The 19,799-nt window shown below is 56.2% G+C and overlaps 1 protein-coding gene across 1 annotated transcript; it reads right to left on the bottom strand.

Annotated features, from left to right (window-relative positions):
- Positions 1–2,829: 2,829 nt before the first annotated feature.
- CCND1 (cyclin D1) lies at positions 2,830–18,233 on the bottom strand. The gene is made up of 5 exons (XM_072639395.1): positions 17,782–18,233; positions 16,326–16,541; positions 15,457–15,616; positions 10,259–10,407; positions 2,830–6,381 (listed from the first exon to the last, which is right to left on the bottom strand). Exons 1-5 carry the CDS (start codon positions 17,977–17,979, stop codon positions 6,226–6,228), a joined length of 879 nt encoding a protein of 292 aa, XP_072495496.1. The 5' UTR covers positions 17,980–18,233; the 3' UTR covers positions 2,830–6,225.
- Positions 18,234–19,799: the final 1,566 nt, after the last annotated feature.

Below are 19,799 nucleotides of genomic sequence, written 5' to 3'. Positions count from 1 at the left end.
TGCCTGCTAATCAGGATTCAGGGCAGGTTAAGATTCTATCTTCCTCTGTCACACTTTTCTGCCCCCGTCTCCTGTCCCCACCAGGCCTAGCTCCTTAGGGACATGGCCTTTGTCTCTCCCACCCACAGCTTCATCTCAGAGTCCAGTGCAGGTGAACAGTGCAGGCAGTGGGATCCAATCCCACCTCCCCCACCTACAACCAGTGAGGCCTCCCTCCAGGCAGTCAGTATTGCAGGGGTTGGCCCCTGAGGATGGGGGTGGTCCCCACATCCTGGTCCTAGTTCCCATTGCCCCTTCTTGCCCTCCCTCTATATCACCGTGGGCCCAGACTGCCAGCTGTCTCTTGTGGGCAATGGTCCATCTCCCACATGCAGACCTTTGCCCAGGCAGGTCAGTCCCCCAGGGCTGCTTCACTCCCCTTCCCCACCTCCCTCCTCTCAGCATATTTTGCTTCCTTCAAAGCCTCATCCAGCCCAGCGCCCCTTCGGCCTTTCCTGACCCCCTCAGTTCCAGGCACTTTGCCCTCTGCAGATAACACCATATTTGGTTCTTTCTGTTATGTTCTGTCCCCCCAAAGAGTGGGTGAGCCCACCTCCCCTGCTCTCTGGAGAGGAGGAGATGTCCACTTGTCTGTCAGACCCTGCCGATGCATTGGGCCGTGCCTCACTCAAATCTCAATAAACATTGGATAGGATAATGAGGGAGCTTGGAAGTCACTTTATCCAGACTCCCCATTTTAACAGGGAGAAAGCAGAGGTCAGTGGTGGGATTCGAGCTCAGGTTCTCCAGCATTGACAGGTTTCCAGGCACCAGGCTGCCCTCTCCTCAGTCCTGGCTTTCAGTCTCTGGGCCCTGTTCTCTGCCCCTCAGTCTCAAAGTTGAACTGGAGACAGGGCCTGCCACACTGGCCATCTTCTCATCTGGCACTGAGGTGTTTCATGCAGACACTCTGTTCCCTGGCACCAAGCCACAGAGAGGCTTCCCAGGCCTGAGAATAATCCCTGGACTCCCAGATAGCAAGCCTGGCAGAGAGGGGAGATGCTGTTGGCTGAGGAATGAGCCAACAAAACATTCCCTGGGGGAAATCTGTTCCTTGACTTTAGTGCCCAGGGTGTGAGGGGGTCCCTCAGAACTGTGATTGACAGGATTTGAGGAGGAGGAGGAGGAGAGGTGGAGAATGCCTTACTGAAATAGCTGTGGAGAATGGATGGATGGATGAATGGTTGGACAGATGGACCAATGACCTTGGGAGTTGGGGCCAGCAGCCCAGCACAATACATAAGGCAGTGAGTTTGGAATCAGAGTGAGGACCTAGGTCAGTCCCAGGACTGCTGCTTTACCTTCTTTGGCCTTGGTTTCCCGCTTTGTAGACAGAGGCTTTTCCTAGATAGAGGCACCCACCTCCCAGCAGCGCTCTTATGAAGAAGCACCCTCAAACTGCCTCCAAAGACAACAGAGTCACTGCCAAGGCCCTGAGCTCCTTGGGCTTGGCTCAGAAAAGGTTCTTCTGTTTGTGCAAAGGTGGCATAGGGTCCCTTGAACTGTCCTGTATCTGAGTTCCCTGCATCCTCACAGCACTCTTGGGAGGCAGACAGGCAGGACAGAGTTGAGGGTCTGCCTTATTCTGATGAAGAACCAAAGACTTGGAGACGTGGTGCAGTGTGCCTATACTCACTAAGTGAGCTGAGGGCAAAGCTAGGCCCCTGGCTGACCTCTTCTGGCTCTGCTAGTCCAGCGGACAGTGTGGATTTGCCACAGGTACCAAGAGCATTTATGAAGCACCTACTGTGTACCAGGCACTGGAATTAGGAGAAAAGGCAAGCTCCCCTGCCTGCCCTCACAGAGCTTCCAGTCTAGTGGGGCGGGGGGGGGGGGGGGGAGACAACAGGCAGACAGGTATGTACCAAGCTACATAGGATAATCTGGAGATACAGCCAGAGGGAAGGTCCTTGAATGAGGGGGCCTAGGAACATCTTGCAGAAGGCAGGATTTTAAATGTCCTGGAAGGAAGCCAGAGGAGCCAGGAAGTGGAGACTAAGGAAGGAGGGTACTCAGAGCATGGGAAATCACCTGTGCCAGTGTCAAGTCAGGAGCAGCAAGGGCTGGCATGGCTGGACCAAAGAGCACCAAGCCAAGAGAGAATCCATGAGATGTACAACACCAGCACAGCCCTGCCAGGGTGATGTATGGAAAGCATCTTTGAGGAGGGTTTAGAAGGAAACTAGTGGGCTTGGGTGACCAACATTCCCCAGTAGGGCCCACTCTTTACAAACCCTCAACTGATCACACCATCTCTGCCCTGGGCTTCTTAGGGACTGCCTGGTCCTAAACCAAGCATTTGTACCCTCTGTGCTCCACAGCTGAAACTACTTTACATCTACCCATATCCAGATGTGGCACCTCCCTGTCTAGGTGTCCCCAGCACCTAGTATTCCCTAGGTGTTCGATAAATACTTAAGCCAACTGCCCAAGGACCACATTCTATTGAGACATGGGATCCTGGTAGATCTTTGCATTCCCAAGGACTTTGCACTAGACTTCCTCAACTTCTCCAAATTCTGCCACACCTGAAATTAACTTGTGTCCCCCAGAAGAGGATGAAGGCATGATGATTCAGCCCATGCCCCATCAGGAGGCTTAAGGGTGTGGTCTCCCATCTCCCTGCGAAGCTGAAGTCGAAGAAAAGTTATTGTCCTGGGGGAGCCCCTCAAGGTCCATTGGGGAACCTCACAATCCCTTACCTCTGTGAGAGGGAACCAGGAGCGAAGCCCCTACTTGGTAACCCGCAGCAGCTTCCTGCCCAATCAGTAAAAACAAGAGCACAGTCACTGGGTTTTACAAAGTTTATTTCTAGAATTTAAATTTTTTTTAAGTTTTTTTCTTTCTTTTTTCCTTTTTTGCTGGAAACTTGTCTGTTACAGGTCTGTTGGTGAAAATGTGCATTTCAGACCAGGGATGCCAATAAGTACAATATGAAAACGTACACATCTGACTTGCCTGTTTCCTATAAGATTGTTATAAATCTGTAAATAACGGGACATATAAAGCACCTCTGTGGACACATGAACCCGCGATCAGCCTTTGGCCTCTTAGTACGTACAATATTGAAAGAAACTTACCGGATACACCACCACTGAGCTTAGCACAGAGCCCCACAGACCCCGTGTCCCTCCCTCCCTCCCCACCCGCAACACAGAGATGCCACACAAACAGAAGGGTTTCTGAGGTAAAGCGTCAATGTTCCCCAAATGTGGCCAGGATGGATGGATGCGGTCCTAGCGCTGCCGCCCTCCACGCACCACCAGGGATCTTCACTGCGTTTCTCCTCAAAATAACAAATCAATAAATTCTAATTCCGTTTTGGTTTTAGCAGCATACAGACAAACAGCTAGATTATTCTTCAGCATACAACTGTTAGCTGGCTTAATGGTCAAACCTACAGGCTTCTCTTAAATTAGCATACGCTATAATTAACAACAACAAAAACCTAGCATATAATAAACAGATTAAACACACCAAATACGTAGCGTTTCAGAAGACATCCTATGCCAAGGGCAAGTCCCCCGACAGACAGTCCTAAAAATTAATGCACCTTCCGTAGAGCGATGTGGCTAATAACATAGCTTACAATTACTATGATAATGAACCCCAGGTCCGATGAAGAATCCACTGTTCTCCATGCACAGCAAACAAGGAAACCGCTGGGACTCAGTCTCTGGGGCTGTTTCTTGACTCTCGCAACCCTGCTTGCCAGAGCCCATTCAGGAGAGAGCGCACGCCATGCCTGGCTGGCTGGTTGGTTGGTGGATTGGTTGGCTGGTTGGTTGGTTGGTGGGTTTGCAGGCCTTTCTGTTTGCAGGAGGAGGGGAGGCTAAGAGTCCAGGACCTGAAAACCCCTGGTTCTAACACGGTTAACTGAAAGCATGAGGTATTGTGAAAGAGGAACCTTTTTTGGGATAGAGCGGTAATCACATTAAGTAAAAAAATTGATCACACACAAAAAAATCTACAAAAAAAATTGTCAATAATATAATTTTCTATGAGAAAATTAAAAACTTATGACATGGCAGTTAATGACATTGTGTAAAAAAAAGGATCCACAATATATAGCAGCAAAATGAAACGACGAAGATACAGAGAGGCGATGCTGGCTGTCTTTTTTTTCCTTTTCCAAACCATGCTGGGAATTCATCCATAGCAGCTCAATAAAAACGGAGCATCCCCCACTCCACTCCTGTTACTTTTACAATCACCCCCTTCAATGAACGGCAGCTTCCCCCATGCATCCACTCATCCATCCACCCGACCCCTCACCACGCCTTCCTTTCTCCTCCTTCAACATCATCTTTGTCTCCTTCCACCCCTCCCTCCATCCACCCCCTCCCTTCATCTACTTCCTAAATAATAACACAACATGCGTCGCCCAGATGTGCAAATTTTCAGTCACTACCCAAGGGAAGAAGAAAGACGCAGACGCCAGCCCCCCCTCCCTGGGTTCTCCAGCTCTGGTGCGTGGTTTTCAATGGCCAGACAGAGCACTTGGGGAAAGAAGACCCCTCCTCCCAAGAGCTGCGTCCACATGGCGTTTGGTTTTTTGTTTCTGATAGCTTTACTCCAAAGGACCGGTCTCTGACAAGCTGCGTTAAAACTGCTACGTCATGGGTAAGCACAAGGTATTGTGGGGATTTTTTTCTTTTTTTCTTTTTTAAACCAAGGGGGAGATTGCATTATTTTACAAATCATACTGGCCTTCTGAATTTTCTCTGCAATAAATATGTTTTATAGCCTTAACTATAAATTATATATTTTAGCCTTTAAAAACCTTCTGTTGTAGAACAGGTAGAGATTATCCTTAAAACTACATGGTCTAAGGTGAACCTTTAAGGCCCCTAATTTACAAACATCAGTTGGCACTAAAGATGTGATGAGCCTTGCGAAGGACAGGAATTTGTGAACCAATTTTCTCTCTCTCTCTCACCTGAAACCCAACCATCTCAAATGGCCATGGCTGGATACCAGAGTCCAGCCAATGCGCTAACTCAGCAGTCTACCTCTGAGCATACGTCCACTTCCAAACCATTCCATTTTAGAAAGTCCCCCCACCCCCACCCCCCCTTGCAACACACCAATGTGGCTTCCTCTCTCTCTCTCACGGACTAAAAGTGCTTTGGAATGGAATGGTTTCGGAGCACAACGTGGATTCCACCGGACGGACGGAGGAGGAGGAGGCAGTGGCGGCTGAAGGAGGGACGCGGGAAACACCCGGCCTTCCACACGCCGGTCAAGGCGCGCTAAAAAAAATAGGAAGATTACAAAAATAGAATATATTATGTCACTACTTTGTCTTTTCTAGAATACAAGTCCCGGATGAGTCGTGTATGTGTTTGTGTGTGTGTGTGTGTGTGAGTGTGTTGAGTGTGTATGTGTGCATGTGCATGTAAGAGAGAGAACTCTGGAACTAAGCCTTCCTCCGCCCAGGAGATCCCGAGGCACATCTAAGATTAGCCTGAAATGAAACACTCTGTTATGCTGAACCACTCGGGAGGCAGAAGGGGACGAACACCTAAGGAAGGAGCGAAGTCATTCAGAGACAGGCCGTAAAGTGACTACATGCATTAGCTAGCGGGGGACAGAGATGCTGGGGCCGCGATGCCTCCCTTGGAGAGCCCAAGGAGTGCTACATCTACAATAACCCTCTTCTACTTAAGAACGGCTGGTTTCACTTTTTCTGCTTCATTTTGTGGTTTCTGAATTTGGGGGCTTTTTTTTTGGTGTTTCACCATGTAAGGAATCAAATCTAAGACCTCCCCTGGAGATCTCCTCATGTTAACGCCTATCTGTACAACATACAGTCATAAACACGTTAATATAAAAACTAATTGATTATTAGAGTATAAAAGCATCTATTTGCGGCACAAAGCCCCTTCCCCTGGGGCTGTGGGAATCCTTTTTTTCTCTTTTTTTTCCCCAGACAGTTTTTGGGATGGTTTCTGTAAGACATGGATGGAGGGGGGGAGAGAGCAAGAGAAAGGAGAGGAAAGAGAAAACGGAAGGTCCGTTTCTGTATAAAAGTGTCCTGGAGAAGGTTTTCTGCGTGTGGGTGGGTGTTAATGGTGGGGGGTCGGGGAAGGGATGGGTTCTGACATGGCGGCGGCGGCCTCCTTCCCCAGATGCCCTTTGTTTGCCTCCAGACTCAGCAAACCCCCAGCACACGGTAGGCGCCCCTCAAATGTTCACGTCTCGCACATCGGTGGGTGTGTAGGACAGGTCTGCCTCCTCCTCCATGTTCTTGGGCACTGAGGACGAGTTGTGTTGCTGGGCCTGGCGCAGGCTGGACTCCAGGAGGGCTTCAATCTGCTCCTGGCAGGCTCGTAAGCAATCCTGTGGGGGAGGGGGAGAGAAAAGGCCGGCCTTGAGAACCCTACCTACCTGCCCACCAGGACACAGAGGTCCAGCCTTCTTCCTAGGCTGGGGGCTCTGCTTAGGGATGAGGGACCCATTGTCAGAGTGGTTCACACCTCCACCTCCCTGTCCCCCTGAATGTTCAGTATCGACTAAGAGTAGGTGGACCACCTTGGGCAGTCTCCTGGGGGCTGGTGGCCAGGAGACCCTACCTCTAAAGTTGGGGAGGGTGGCCCAACTCACCCACTGTCCCACTGAATGCCAAAGGCTTTTTGGATGGACAGAAGGGTAAGGTTTTCCTCTGGACCGTGTCAGTGGAAACAGCATTCAAGGTCTCAGGGGCAGCCTGCAGAGGGCTGCCTAAGCACTTCCTGTGTGCTGGGCTCTCTGATCCTGCCAGGGCAGGGACTGCATCAGTCTATGCTTGTACCCCCAGCACCATGCTTGGCATATAGCAGGTGCTAAATACGTGCCTCCTGGTGGATGAATGGAGCCTCGCCACAAGGGAAGGGCTGCAGCTATTAATATGATCACCCCACCCTGGACAGAGGCCCAGGCTAACACAGCCTCAGGTGGAATCTGAACCCAGGACTGTCTGACTCCAACAGTCTCCTTATTCTACTCCTTGGCCTCTAGCATTTCAATGGGAATAGATACTTTGCAAAGAGCCTGGCACACGTTAAGTGCTTAATCAGTTCTGTGCTGACCTCGGTGTTATGACTTGACCGAAGAGAGAGCCGAGGCTTGCTTGGACCTGGGGGTCATCCAGCTGTCAGCCCCCAGAATGTGCCCAAGCCTAGGAGCTGCCCTATGGCTCGGATCCCTACCAGATATGGTCACCTGCTCTGACCCCCTCCAACCTTAGCCACCCCTAGTGGTGAACATGGCCTTCTGGGAGAAAGCACTTGTCCAAAGGGCTGAGGCTGAGATGCTTTGCCGTCAGGGCGGGCACACCAGCAAACAGAGACCCAGGGTTCCTTGGGCACAGGGGAGAGGGGCTGATCCCACCCCTCCTCTTATCTTTCTCAGCGCACACTGGCTTCCGATCACCCGTCTATCTGCCTGTGTGCCCATCTCCCTGCCCTGGGAATCTGAGTACAATGGGCAGCCCCAGACTTCCAAGTCCAGATTTGGGGAGTCCTGCTCTCACAAATCCATCAACAAACAGATACTAGGCACTAGGTGCTGGGAAAACAAAAAGGAAGTCTTTAGACATCCTGAGCCTCAGTTTCCCCATCCTCTGACCCTGCAAACTGCCAGGCTCCCCCCAGACATGGGGACACACTGGCACTGCCCCCACCCTAAGCACAGGGATCACTCAAAGCTGCCTTGAGCATGTGGCTCAGGAGGCAGGGTCTCCCAAGCACTGATGGTGCACTGGGCCTGGAGCCCACAGGACCCAAGTTTGAATCCTGTCTCAGCCACCGACTAGCTGTGTGACCCTGGGTAAGCCACTTCTCTCTGCCTCAGTTTCCTCATCTGTAAACTAGGGATCATAGAGAATGGCAGCTCCTTCCCAGGATTCTGAGGCCCAACGAGAGCATATAGGGAGGGGTCAGGGAGCACCAGGGGAATGCTGGGTTATTGACCATGAAGCCGAGCGGCCTGCTCTTTCATTCCTGACTTGTCTAGTGCCTGGGATCACCAGGGTTCTCATGAGATCATCTCTGGACTTAGAATCAGCTAGGCCTGGGTCCAAATCCTACCTCTGACAATGCTAGCTGGGGGTGAGGGGGGCACTCTGGACAAACCTTTCCTCTTCTTACTATGTGTTGGGCTCTGATGAGGTTCATCTGGGAACCATAAGGGCAGCTCTGCCAGTCTGTGCTTGTCCCTCCAGCATCTAGTGGGTCATACTTATTCAGTTCAGTGAGCACTGTCTACAGCCCATATCTCAGAGAACTGAAATCAGCAGCTGTGGTGATGACAGCTCCAGAACCAATGCTTTTTGCAGGGGATATTGATGGGGAGGGGACTAGGGGCGTTTCAAGCCACTTGGAATGAACTAGGAGTTTCTAAGGCTCAGTTAAGGAAGATGAGAAGTGCCCTTGGCTTCCCTGAAGTCCACCTGTGGATGTTCTTTAGGGGCCATAGCATCGTCCCTGCCTCCCACAAGGTGGAGGCTAGATGCTGGTCATTGTTAATCTTGGTGGCTTCCTCTGGGCTCTGAGGACAACCTGGGACCCGAATGAGTTCAGATCATTTGTGACCATGATGCCCATTCCTAAGGAGAAGGGCCCTCCTGGTAGCACCCCCCAGACTCTACAGAGGAGGAAACTGAGACCCAGACCTGGGGAAGGGGGCATGTGGCATCCCAATCCTGAGTCACCTAAAACACTGAGTGGTCCAGGGCATTCTCTCAGCCCCAAGCCCTACTTCTGCTTCTGCTGGCCAAGGCAGAGATGGCATTACAGCTACATCCTAACGTTGTGCAGGTGGTGCTAGGGACATGTCAAATGAAGACAGCAAGGCTCTGGGGGTCATGAAGGACCTCTGACTCAAGAAGGTGGTCAGCAACCCCTTCCTAGGAGAGCAAAGTGAAGGTGGCTTTGTGTGTGTGTGTTTTTTCCTTTGAAAGGACTGATTTTCACTCTCAGTATTTCTTAAGTGAGAAAACAGGGCCATAACCTCCGGCAGTGGAGGGACCATAGACAAGACTAGGACTGGAACCAGAGACAAAGCCTCAAGGAGGTGGAAATCTGGCAAGTCCCTCGAGGGGAGGACGCAAACAGACCCTACTTGAGCAGGAGAGCCAGAAGCCTGAATCCTGGCCTACACAGGGGATGCAGGCAAGTGCCTCAGTTCCTCCCACACGAAATGAGGGGTTTGGGCTACACGTCCCGGCTCTGCCATGGATCGAGAGCGTCACTGTCACTGAATCCAGCCTCAGACACTCCCTCCCTTCCTCAGTGTACTTCTATGTAGAAGGGGGTGAGGACAGCATGGACCAGGCTGGGCTGTGTGATGCATGAGTCTCCAATTTCCAGAAATGGGAGTGTGAGTCATTATCACAGGTGGATGAGGGGGGAGTGCTGCCTTCCAAAATCCTACCCTGATGGGAGAAGTGTGGCCCTCCAAGTGAGGTGTGGGTCGGCTTTCTCTCCTCACTGTCTGAGCCACTGAGACCTCCCAAGGACCCTGCCTCAGGCCCCCTTAATCAGCAACCCCACCAAAGCACGGCTCATTCTTCCCTGCCCCTCACTCCTGCTGCCAGCTGTCCTTCTTGCCCATAAGGTCTCCAAAAGTTTCTGGCTCCCTGGTCCCTGAGAGGCATCTTCTGAAAGGCCCCTAGGGACCCTCCTCCCAGGCAGGAAGCCCAGGGAGGTCAAAGGGAGCCGAAAGAGGCCCGGAAGGTTGGTCATTCTGACCCGCCTTCTTGTTCTCTGTGTCCTGCATAAAAGTCATCAGGGGTCCCCTCCTCCCCCCGCCCCAGGAGCCTTAACTTTGGTTCTGCCTGGATGAGGCTTTCTCTGGGCCTCAGTTTCCTCCTGTGCAAACAGAGGGACTTGGCTGACATCCTAGGATCTAACCATGACAGGTGACCTCCATGACCTGGATTCTAGTCCTGCCCACCTTTGTTACACTCTCCCTCTGAATCCTTGGTCAAGGCTGCTGTGAGGGTCAAAGAAAGCCCTGAGCAAAGGGGCGGGCACGTGGTTGGTGCTTAATAAATGCTTTTCCCTATTATCCCCCTTTCCTGAGCCTCTGTTTTCTCCTATTTGACTGGAAAGAGACATGATCTTGTCTCTGTGACCTTGGCCCTTCCTGAGCCTCAGTTTCCTTTTTGGAACAATGAGAATCTGCTCCCCCTCCCAAACCGAGTTCGCCTGCGCCATGGTGATGGTGCATGACTTACCGGGTCACACTTAATAACCTGAGACAGGAATCTGGTGAGGCGCTGGTAGGTGAGGAAGGAGTTGGTGCTCCCCAAGTGCAGGCCCTGGACAGCGGCCACCACGCTCCCCGCGGCGATCATGGAAGGGGGGTTGGAAATGAATTTCACATCTGGCAGAGAAAAGGGAGGAGATAGATGTTTAGGGGGCATCAACTAAGCTTCAAAGAACTGCAGTCTCAGAGGGACCAAATCAGAGCCCCACCCCAATTCTGACAAGGGGTCCTCCTGCCTAGAAGACAGCCAGGAAAAGCACGTGGTCAGGGAGGGTACCAGGAGAGGCCGGCCAGCCCACAAGTCCCCATAGGCTTGGAGACGAACCATGCCTTTTGGCACGACTGCCCTGGAATGGGCCACTTCCCAAAGGGATGAGCTCTGCAGTGGGCCATGAGATACTGTCTTTTTAGCCTTCCTAACCTTAAGAAGTGAAGGGCATTGAAGTCAATGAGACCAACACAGAGAGGTATTTGGAAATATATTAATGTCCCCCCCCATGCTCCTGGAGGGGTGATGAAAAAACCCTCAACAAAAGCCCCTCCCCAGCCAGCCCTGACCTGTCAATAACCAGATAATATGTATTTAAATGAAGGCGTCATCTTCCAAATTCTTTGTCTCTACCTCACCTCTCTCTTCACTGGCTGCCAACAGAACCAGTGTGGTGTGGTGGAGCCAAAGTGACGGGGGTCCCAGAGAGGGCAGATGGGACCCCCTGCTGGTGGGGGCCTGGTCTTCCTGCAGCCTGCATTGATGTAGGTCTGGCCCAGCCCTCCCCAGGATCCCAGAGAGGCCCATCCCTGCCGTCTATACCGCTGCTCTCCTTGCGACTTCTTTGTGGAAAGGTCCAGACTGCCATGCTTAGAATGGGCTGGATCCTTTAGCCTAGCACCGCCACCCCCAGGAGGGGCTTCTGGACCAAGAAGGACAAGCCTGCAAGCTTGTGGGGTTCAGGAACACCCCCATGTCCCTGGTGGAGGGGACCCCCAAGTTTGAGGCGAAGAGAACTCAATGCTAGAGCTAAAGTTACTCTACCATCAGCACCCAAAGGGAATGAACAGTGTCTGCCACTTGGAGAAAGCAGGGGGGCAAAATAAGGGTAAAACTAACCCACTCTAGAGTCCAAAGAGCTTTCAAAATTAAAGTTTAAAACAGGCCCAAGCATTTTTCCTCATTTCAGGTAAGCAGTCGGTCAGACAAGAGTAAGGACGAGCCCTCCCCCGAGCTTGGGAGTGGGGCCCAAGGGAGGGGAGGGTGAGACGCTAGCCCCACCATGCACTCAGCGTTCCCAAGATTCACCAGCACACAGACCCTGCCCTCCTTTGTACAGATGAGGAAACTGACTCATGGGGCTAACTGCCCTAGTGAGGAAGGGGCCCCCCCACCGCGGGATGCCCAGTTTGCTCCTCCACTGTCCGCCTCTGGCCATGTGACCACAGCGGCCCAAGAGATGGATCTTTATCATTCCACTTTCCCCGGGGGCCAGATTTGGCTGTCTCCCCTCCCTCCCTCCTGGACTATTTACACAGGAGACAGGGCTCCAGGATTCTAGTGCCCAGGTCCAGTGCCACTCTGGGGCAGTAAGATCGGGACTCTCCGGGCCAGCAGGGTGGCATGCATCATTTCACCTCTGTTTCCTCATCTGTTAGGAGAGGTGGCTGGTCCCTTAAGCCCCGCTCCCAGCTCTAGCCTCCGTTTCCCCCATCTGTCAAAGGAGGGGCATGGGCTTAGCTCGTCCAGGGCCCACCGACCCCCAGCCCAGGAGTCTGGCCGCCTTCGCAGCCTCACTAAGGGGACAGAAACGGGGGCTGGCGTCTCCCCCGTGCCTGGCTCAGCCCCGCTCTCCCTCGCCCTCCACCAGGAGGCCCCGAATTTCCGCATATTAATCAGGGGGCCCCTCGGGCCTGTAATTGGATGCCCCCGAGTGCAGAGTGTGGCATCATTGTCCGGCCCCATCGCCTCATCTCGCGCCGCTCAGCGCCCACAAACAAGGGGAACTCGGCGAGATGAATGAGACCTGACACAGGCACAAAGGGCCGGGGGCCCCGTCAATTGAAGCCCACATCCCCAGTAGCCTCTCGGAGACTTCATCCAAAAAGAATAAACAACTTGAGCGTTGTTAAAGAGAGAGCGAGGGGGGAAAGGGAAGGGGGCCCAGGAGAATGCCAGCCACCCTGAAGGGAGGACAAAGCCGCCTCGAGGCGCGGTGAGGACTTTAACAGGGCCAGTCATCCCTTCCCTTTATAAATGGAAGCAATCACATCCAGTCTGAGAGCTGCAGGCTATGAATGAAAACCCTTTCATTGAGGCCAATCAGAGCGGCTCCCATAAATCACGCGGGGACCGGGCAGCAGGTTTCAACTGGTCCCGTACCTTGAGCCCCGAAGCTGGAGGAGCCAGAAGGGAGGCCCTGTCAACAGCGTCTTTCTCCTCATTACCCACGATGCTGGGCAGAGGGCGAGGGGAGGCAGCCCTCCACGTTTAGATAAGGAGGTGTGCCCACAGCCGCCCAATGTTTGCTTCTCCTCACTGTTCCCTGGTAAAGGACGGAGCTTTCTGGAGCCCTGTTCTGAGCTGGGGCCGGACCGGAGTTATCTGGCCTGCCCCTGCCAAGGTCTATTCATTAAACTCAATTATGTGATAACTTCAAACAACTCTGGTAATTTTTCCCCTAACCTACCGCAGCACAAAGAAAACCTTTCGTATCTTTAAAAAAAATGTGCCCAGATGGCACACAATCACACAACTACCCTGTAGGAGGTACCCAGTTAAGAGACCAGAACTCAAAATTCCACAGCACCCCTCCCCAGTCAACACTATCCTTCCTGCCTAGGTGGGGGATGGGGTGCTTTTACTCCTCCCTCCACCCCCCTTCCTCATTAGCAGGTTTTCCTTAAAGCAATAATGCCTCCATCTTTTTCCCCCCTTCCACTTCAGAGTTGGAGACTCCCCAGCTCCCAAGCAGCCAGCCTAGCCCCCCAGCCCTAATCCCCATCCCAGCACAGCAGGTTCCTATGCGACTGGACGAAGGGAAGCCATCACCCGCCCTCTAGAGCATGGAGGAGGAAGGGGCTCACCCCCAGGCCTGGGCAGCCGGCCCTGCTCCACTGTGGGTGACCAGGGAGGCCCAAAGCAGGCCAAAGTACTGCAGTCTGTGCTGCACAACCTTTGAACTCAGCCACCTCCCCCCCTTCAACATCCCTGTTTCCAAAAGGGAGGCTGCATAACCAAGCCCCACCTACCCAGCCAGGTATCAGGCCTCACGGCCAGGGCTGAGGGCCCTGGGAAGCCTGCTAAGCACTTCCTGAAGAAGAGGGAGGAGGAGGGAGCAGCTGCCACCGGAGTCTTTATCCTCAGTGAACTTTTCGGATTCTATGAAAACGTTCCCAGCGCCATAAAAGGCCGACTGCGAGTTTCCAAAGGTCCCAGCTCTCCCGCCTGCTCAGCAGAGCCAGGGCTGGTCTATGGTGGCTGAAGCAGCTGAGCCCCTGGGGGCCCAGGGTGGGGGTGGGGGGCTCCCTGACAGCTCTGGGTGGGGGAGGGGGCCTCCGAACCACTCCTCGAGACACTTGGGTTAGGCCCAAATGGGGCAGGGGCAGGAGACAAGGAATCAACTGGCATTCACTTGGGCCCTTGGAGCACTCCCAGGAAATCCGGCCTGTACCTCAGGGGAGCATCCGAATGCCCCCTAGAAGGACAGCCGTGGACTTTTCCATGACTCGTCTAAATGAACAGTTAGACTGAAATGCCAAGATCCCGAGGGGGCTTGGGGGAAGAGAAAAGAGAGACAGAGAGAAAAGAGAGACAGAGAGAGAGGAGATAGCGCTCGATAAAAGGGCAGTGGCATCCAGCCACTGTGGTGCGGTCAGATCCTGGACTTGGACCTGAGCTCCAATCCCGCCGGACCATGGACAAGACCTCTCTGGGTCGTCTGTCAAGTGGAGATAATGATGCCCACGGCAGCCACCCTCGCAGGGTTGCTCAGAGTCTCCAGTGAGATCATGCCTGGCTTGGGCTTTGCAAATTTTAAAGTAATCTAACAAAGTCGGCAATGACAAATGTTTGCTGTTTACTATTTATTATTATGAAGACTGTTTTTCTTAATACTATAATAGTCAGCCCTTTGCAGAGACCCGACAACAACCAGCCGCTGGTGTTTTGTCTCCTGGCATCTCAGCTGCCAGATTATCTCATGTGGGGGCCTAGAGACGGCACCCCTGGTCCAGTGACCCAGCCTGGCAGGAGCTGGACAAGTACCCTTGAGCCAGCTCCTTTGGAGCAGTCTCTGGGGGCAGCTGCTGATTCTCAGAAGCCCAATGCCCAGGAGCCAGCCACCGCTAACAGGCAGCATCGAAAAGGGGCAAGAGAAGCGGAGGCCGGGGTCGCCTCTGCTGGCAAGCCAGGGCTGCCCAGCCCAGGCTCGATCCAACAGCCCCTCCCTCCCACTGAGGCCCACGCCATGCCCTTGGCCCGGGCCTCAGCGTCTGCTAGCACTCCGCTGGCCGCCCCCGCACATGGCCCATCGGCCGGGGGCACGTGGTGTGAGCGGGAGAGCTGAGGCTGGGGCTCCCCTCCCTTCCAGCCCCTCCTGGCTGCAGGCCCAGCTCAGGAAGAGGCCAGGGGAGGGGTGGGGGCCTGGCTTGGCAGCCTCATTAGGGATGCAGGGAAGAGGGTGGAGGCAGGAGGGGGGCGGAGCTTGGCCCCAAGAGAGCCACCCTCCTCCTCCTTTGCAAGCGGACACAATGAAAGGGGGGGCTGCAAGTCTACCCCCAAGACAAATAGAAGCCCTACCAATCACAGAGAAAAAAACCTTCCTGCTCTCTGTCTTCAGGAAATGGGGACAGAGTCCTTGCCCCAAGAGAGATCAAGCCCCTCCCTGTGGGCTGTGGGCACTCCCAGGACAGAGTAGAGTGCCTAAAGCGCAGGACCCCTGCGGCACATCTGTCCAAGTGAGCCTCCTGCTGCCCTATGCCAAGCAGGCCGGCCCTGGGAAGATCCACCTGAGTGAGCCTCCCGGTGCCTGATGCCAAGTGGGCTGGCACATCCCTGTGAACGGTGGGCACTCCCAGGGCGAAGGAGAGTGCCCAAGCACAGGACCCCCGGGCACATTCGCCTGAGTAAGCCTCCCAGTGCCAAGTGGGTCAGCGGCGCCTCACGCCCCCACATACCTGTAGCACAGAGCGCCACGAAGGTCTGCGCGTGCTTGCGGATGATCTGCTTGTTCTCCTCCAGCGCAGGCATCTTGGACAGAAAGTGTTCGATGAAATCGTGGGGGGTCATAGCCGCCAGGTGCCACTTCAGCTTGTTGACCAGAAGCAGCTCCATGTGCTAGAAGGAGAGAGCACGGGTAGTGCAGGGAAGGGGGAGGGGATGCCCCAGTATGCCCCTGGGGATGGATGCCAGGATGGAAGTGGAGAGGGGGCTGCGCCTCCCCCACCCAAGGAAGGAGGCTTCCTAGGGACGGATGACCAGCGGTCACCACGGGAGGCGGGCGGGGGAAGGGGGGGTGCTGTTTCCAGGAGTTCAGACAAAAGGACCTCCCACCATCTGGAAGGAGAGGAGCCAGGCTCAGGAGCCGCGAGCACGCGGAGACACCGCTAGAGGGCAGCCGCTGCCCACTTTGTGGCCACGTTAGCTCGGTATAAACGTGGTGGCTGGAGGAGGGGAGGGGAAGGGAAGGGAAGGGAAGGGAAGGGAAGGGGGGGTGAGGCAGGGGCGCATCTTGGGGGAGGGCAGGGATAGGGCTGGAAGTAGGCAAAAGGGCTCGCGCTCTGTCTCTGCCCAGCCAGGGTTCTCTCCTTGGGGAATGATCACGGGCCCCATTCCTAACCCCCCCAACCCAGCAGAGAGGACACCCCCTCCCAAGGGCAGCTTGCAATTCTGGGGGCTGGCTGGTCAATGCAATTTGCAAGCTGTGACCTAGGTGGGCAGCAGGCTGGGCCAGGGTTAGGGGCATCCAGGTCTGCTGCCGAGGCCCAGGGGCACCCGACCACCCCCCTTTGCCCCCAGGAAGCTAGGGCACAGCAGGCATCATTACCAGCAGTTCCTCAGGCCGCACCGAGTGGTCCGTGTAGATGCACAGCTTCTCTGCCGTCAGGGGGATGGTCTCCTTCATCTTGGACGCCACGAACATGCAGGTGGCCCCCAGCAGCTGCAGCCGGCTCTTCTTCAGCGGCTCCAGGGACAGGAACCGGTCCAGATAGTTCATAGCCAGGGGGAAGACTTCCTCTTCGCATTTCTGCTCCTCACACACCTGGGGGTGGGAAGGGGGATGGAAGCAGGACGCCAGGGACCCCCAACCCTCCCCGCCCCCCAGAAACAGAAGGCCTGCGATCCCTGAGACACCATCCCCACCCAGCGGGACTGGAGGGGCCCGTGAGGAGGGGGCCGTGGAAAGTGCAGAAAGACCAATCAAGTCAAAGTTGCCCCCCCAAATAAAAACCCAAAACAAAAGCGAGGCCCGAGAAACTGAAAGGAAAAGTGGCCGACCAGAGGGCAAGGGAGCGGGAGGGGGGAGTGGGGGGGCACGGGTGGGGCGGGATGTGGGGGGGCTCCTCCGGGGTTCCTTCCCCTGTCCCCTGGGGGGTACCCTGGGCCCAGGCCACCCGAGGGGAGGGGGCGGCCGGCCTGGCGGCCCCGGGACCAGCGGCCGTGGCCCGAGACACAAAGGTGGCGGCGTCCCCACGCAGGCGGCGCGGCGGCCGCATTTCCCCAGACGTCATCTTTTCAAAAAATATTTAAAAATATTTAAAAAATCGCCCGGCACGTACAAAACCGCTGACAATGAGCCCCGGGCGAAGCGTGAGCGAACCCCGGTCTCAGGGACCGCGTAGGATCTGCTGGGGGCACGTGGGGAGCCCCGAAATGGGACGCCCCCCCCGTGCCCGCAGCGCGCGCGGCCGCCCGCCTCTCTGCCAGCCGGGGCAGCGGCCGCGCCTTCGGAAATTAATTAAAAATACTCAGAGGCCCGAGGGGGGCCGGCCGTGTGTCCGACAATGGGGGACAGGGTGCCCGGGGTCCACCCGCGCCCATCTCGAGCCCCCCCGGGGGCCCCAGCGCGCTCCGGCCCCGGGGCCCCGCGATCTGGCCCAGTGCGGCTGGCTGCGGCCGGGAGGCCAGGACCCCCCCTCCCACCTACCCACCCGAGGGCACAGTTCCCGGAGCGGCTGGCCCGGGCTGCCCCCGCGCCCCCTCCACGCGTGCCCCCTCCTCATTATTAATAAACACTTCTGCTTCGCTATAAATGCGCAAGATGGCGCGGAATACTGGCACGGGCAGCCCCTGCATACGTGTCCTTGGATATTAATTTAAAATAAAATCCCCCCCCTGCCCCCTCCCTCCCCCCCGGCCCCGGGCTCCCCGGCCAGCCGCCTGGCCATCCCAGCCCGGCGGCCCTCGGGCTGCCCTCCCGTGCGGTGCCGTGCCGGGCGGCCGGGTCCCTTCCTTCCCACGGCCCCGGCGGGGCGGGGGGCGCGCGGCGGAGCCCCACCAACCTCGAGCATCCAGGTGGCCACGATCTTGCGCATGTAAGGAAGGATGTCCTTCTGCACGCACTTGAAGTACGAGACGGAGGGCGAGCACGTCTCCTCGGCTTTGAGCATGGTCTGCAGCGCCCGATCGTTGAGAAGGTTGGCATCGAGGTACGCCCGGCGAATGGTCTCCACCTCGCAGCACAGCAGCTGGTGCTCCATGGCCGGCGGCGGCGGGCGGGCGGGCTGCTCCCGGTGCTCGGACGGACGGACGGACCGCTGGACGGACGGGCGGCGGGCTGGACGGCGGGAGCCCGCTGCTGCTCGGGCTGCGGCTGCGGCTTGCCTCGCGGTGCGGAGCGCGGGGGGCTCCGGGCCGGGCCGGCGGGGCTGGGGACTAGCCTCTCGGGGCCCGCCTCGCGGTGCGGAGCGCAAGGCTCGGACGTTGCGGGTGCCGCCGGGCTGCTCGGCCGCCGCCGCCGCCGCCGCCGCCGCCGCCACCGCCGCCGCCGCCGCTGCTACTGCTGCTCCAGCCTCTGGAGGCTCCAGGACTTTGCAGCTCGCCCGACTCCCCTCCCGTAAGTCCCAGTGACGTGACTGTTGTCGAGCAGAGATCAAAGCCCGGCAGAGAATGAGAAAGGGAGAGAGGGAAGCGGGGGGAGGGCCGGGGGCGGGGGGAGGCGAGGCGAGGGGGGCCGAGGGGCCGAGCCTTAAAGCCATCCAGCCCCTCGCCTGGGCCAGCCCAGCTCCCACAGAAGCCGGGCTCGAATAGAAATGCTAATCACTCCGGGACTAGCTTTCTTTGGGGGAAGTACGGAGAGGGGTGCGGGGGAGCCGGGAAGGAGGGGGTCCCCCGCGCTTTGTAAAGGGCAGCTCTTGGTCCTGAGTCGTGGGACAGACCCTGGTGGAGGCCAGGCCACCCGCAGCCAGACGGCCAGGCAGACACGTGAACTCTTAGCGAGCAGCCCCCCGCCCCAGCTAGCCGATGACCAAAGGGGCTAAAGGGGATCGGGAGGCGGGGGCAGGGGGCGAGGCCTTTTTCCCCCTTCGATTTCAAAAATCATTTTGATTCACTGCTGTAGACACTTGGGAAGCTTCTTAGAACGCCCGCATGTATGCGTGCCTGGGCACAAAAGGCCAGCAACTCCCTTGCAAGCGATCCTCCCCTGGAAAAGACAGCGTTTCAGCCCACACTTCCCGGCGTGGGACCCCCAGCTCTTCTGGCCCCCGAAGAGGGCCACAACAGTCCGGGACAACAAAATGGTGGTCAGCATTTCCTCTGGCCTGTCCTAGTACTAAGAGGAAGACTTTAGCCAGGGGAGGGAGGGAGGGAACTCCAGGCAAACCACCTTTCCCCCGGCCTCCTTCCACCTCTCTTCCCCTCCCCACTCAGGGGAATTCAGCAGCGAACCTCTGAATCCACAGGCAGGCGGCAAAATTCCGTCCTGCCTCCTTCTGGGGGAAAGAAACAGAAAAGAGATTGAGAGGGGAGAGGGGGAGGAGAGATCAATAAAAGAGAAAGAAAGGAGAGAGCGAGAAGAGAAAAGAAGAAAAAGAAAAGGGAATGAAAGGGAAGAGGGGAAAGAGGCTCAAGGTGGGCCCCCTCCGTCAGCGCGGGGTGGCCAGGGGGAGCGCACCCAGTTTGGCCAGGGGCACAGTCTTGGGAGGACTTTGGTGGGTTTCAAAGGGAGTGGACAAGAAATTAACAAAACGTGTTCAGCTCATCCGTGGCTCGCTCCATGTGCCTGACAGCGCCTCAGAAGGAGCTCAATAAGTGCGTGTTTCCTCCCTTGGTCTGCAGTGGACCGGCGCTCGGGCTTTCTCCAGCCCAGGGGCGTACACACGCCCCCCTCCAGTCTGGGCCCCTCTCCCACCTTCCTTCGAGATCCCGTTCATTTCACTGAGCCGGGCCGGGGCCCGCAGGCAGAGCCTGGGAAGGGTTCGGAGGGCTTGGAGCGCCTCGAGGGCCCTAGGGTGTTGGAACGCCACGCGTAGCCTCGAGCACGGGTGGGCTCCCCACCGGGCTCAGAGGCCTGGGGAGG

This window comes from Notamacropus eugenii, chromosome 2, assembly GCF_028372415.1.
Source record: "Notamacropus eugenii isolate mMacEug1 chromosome 2, mMacEug1.pri_v2, whole genome shotgun sequence".
In the NCBI taxonomy this organism is placed as follows: Eukaryota; Metazoa; Chordata; class Mammalia; order Diprotodontia; family Macropodidae; genus Notamacropus; species Notamacropus eugenii.
Note: the sequence above shows the minus strand (reverse complement) of the source record. Positions and strands in the feature narration are given on the sequence as shown.

Coding starts and splice junctions, on each gene's coding strand:
- CCND1 (XM_072639395.1), bottom strand. CDS start 17,979: ATGGAGCACCAGCTGCTGTGCTGCGAGGTGGAGACCATTCGCCGGGCG. Junction 10,408..15,456: donor CGTGGCGCTCTGTGCTACAG/GTATGTGGGGGC, acceptor TTTCTCTGCCAG/ATGTGAAATTCATTTCCAAC. Junction 6,382..10,258: donor AGGTTATTAAGTGTGACCCG/GTAAGTCATGCA, acceptor CCTCCCCCACAG/GATTGCTTACGAGCCTGCCA.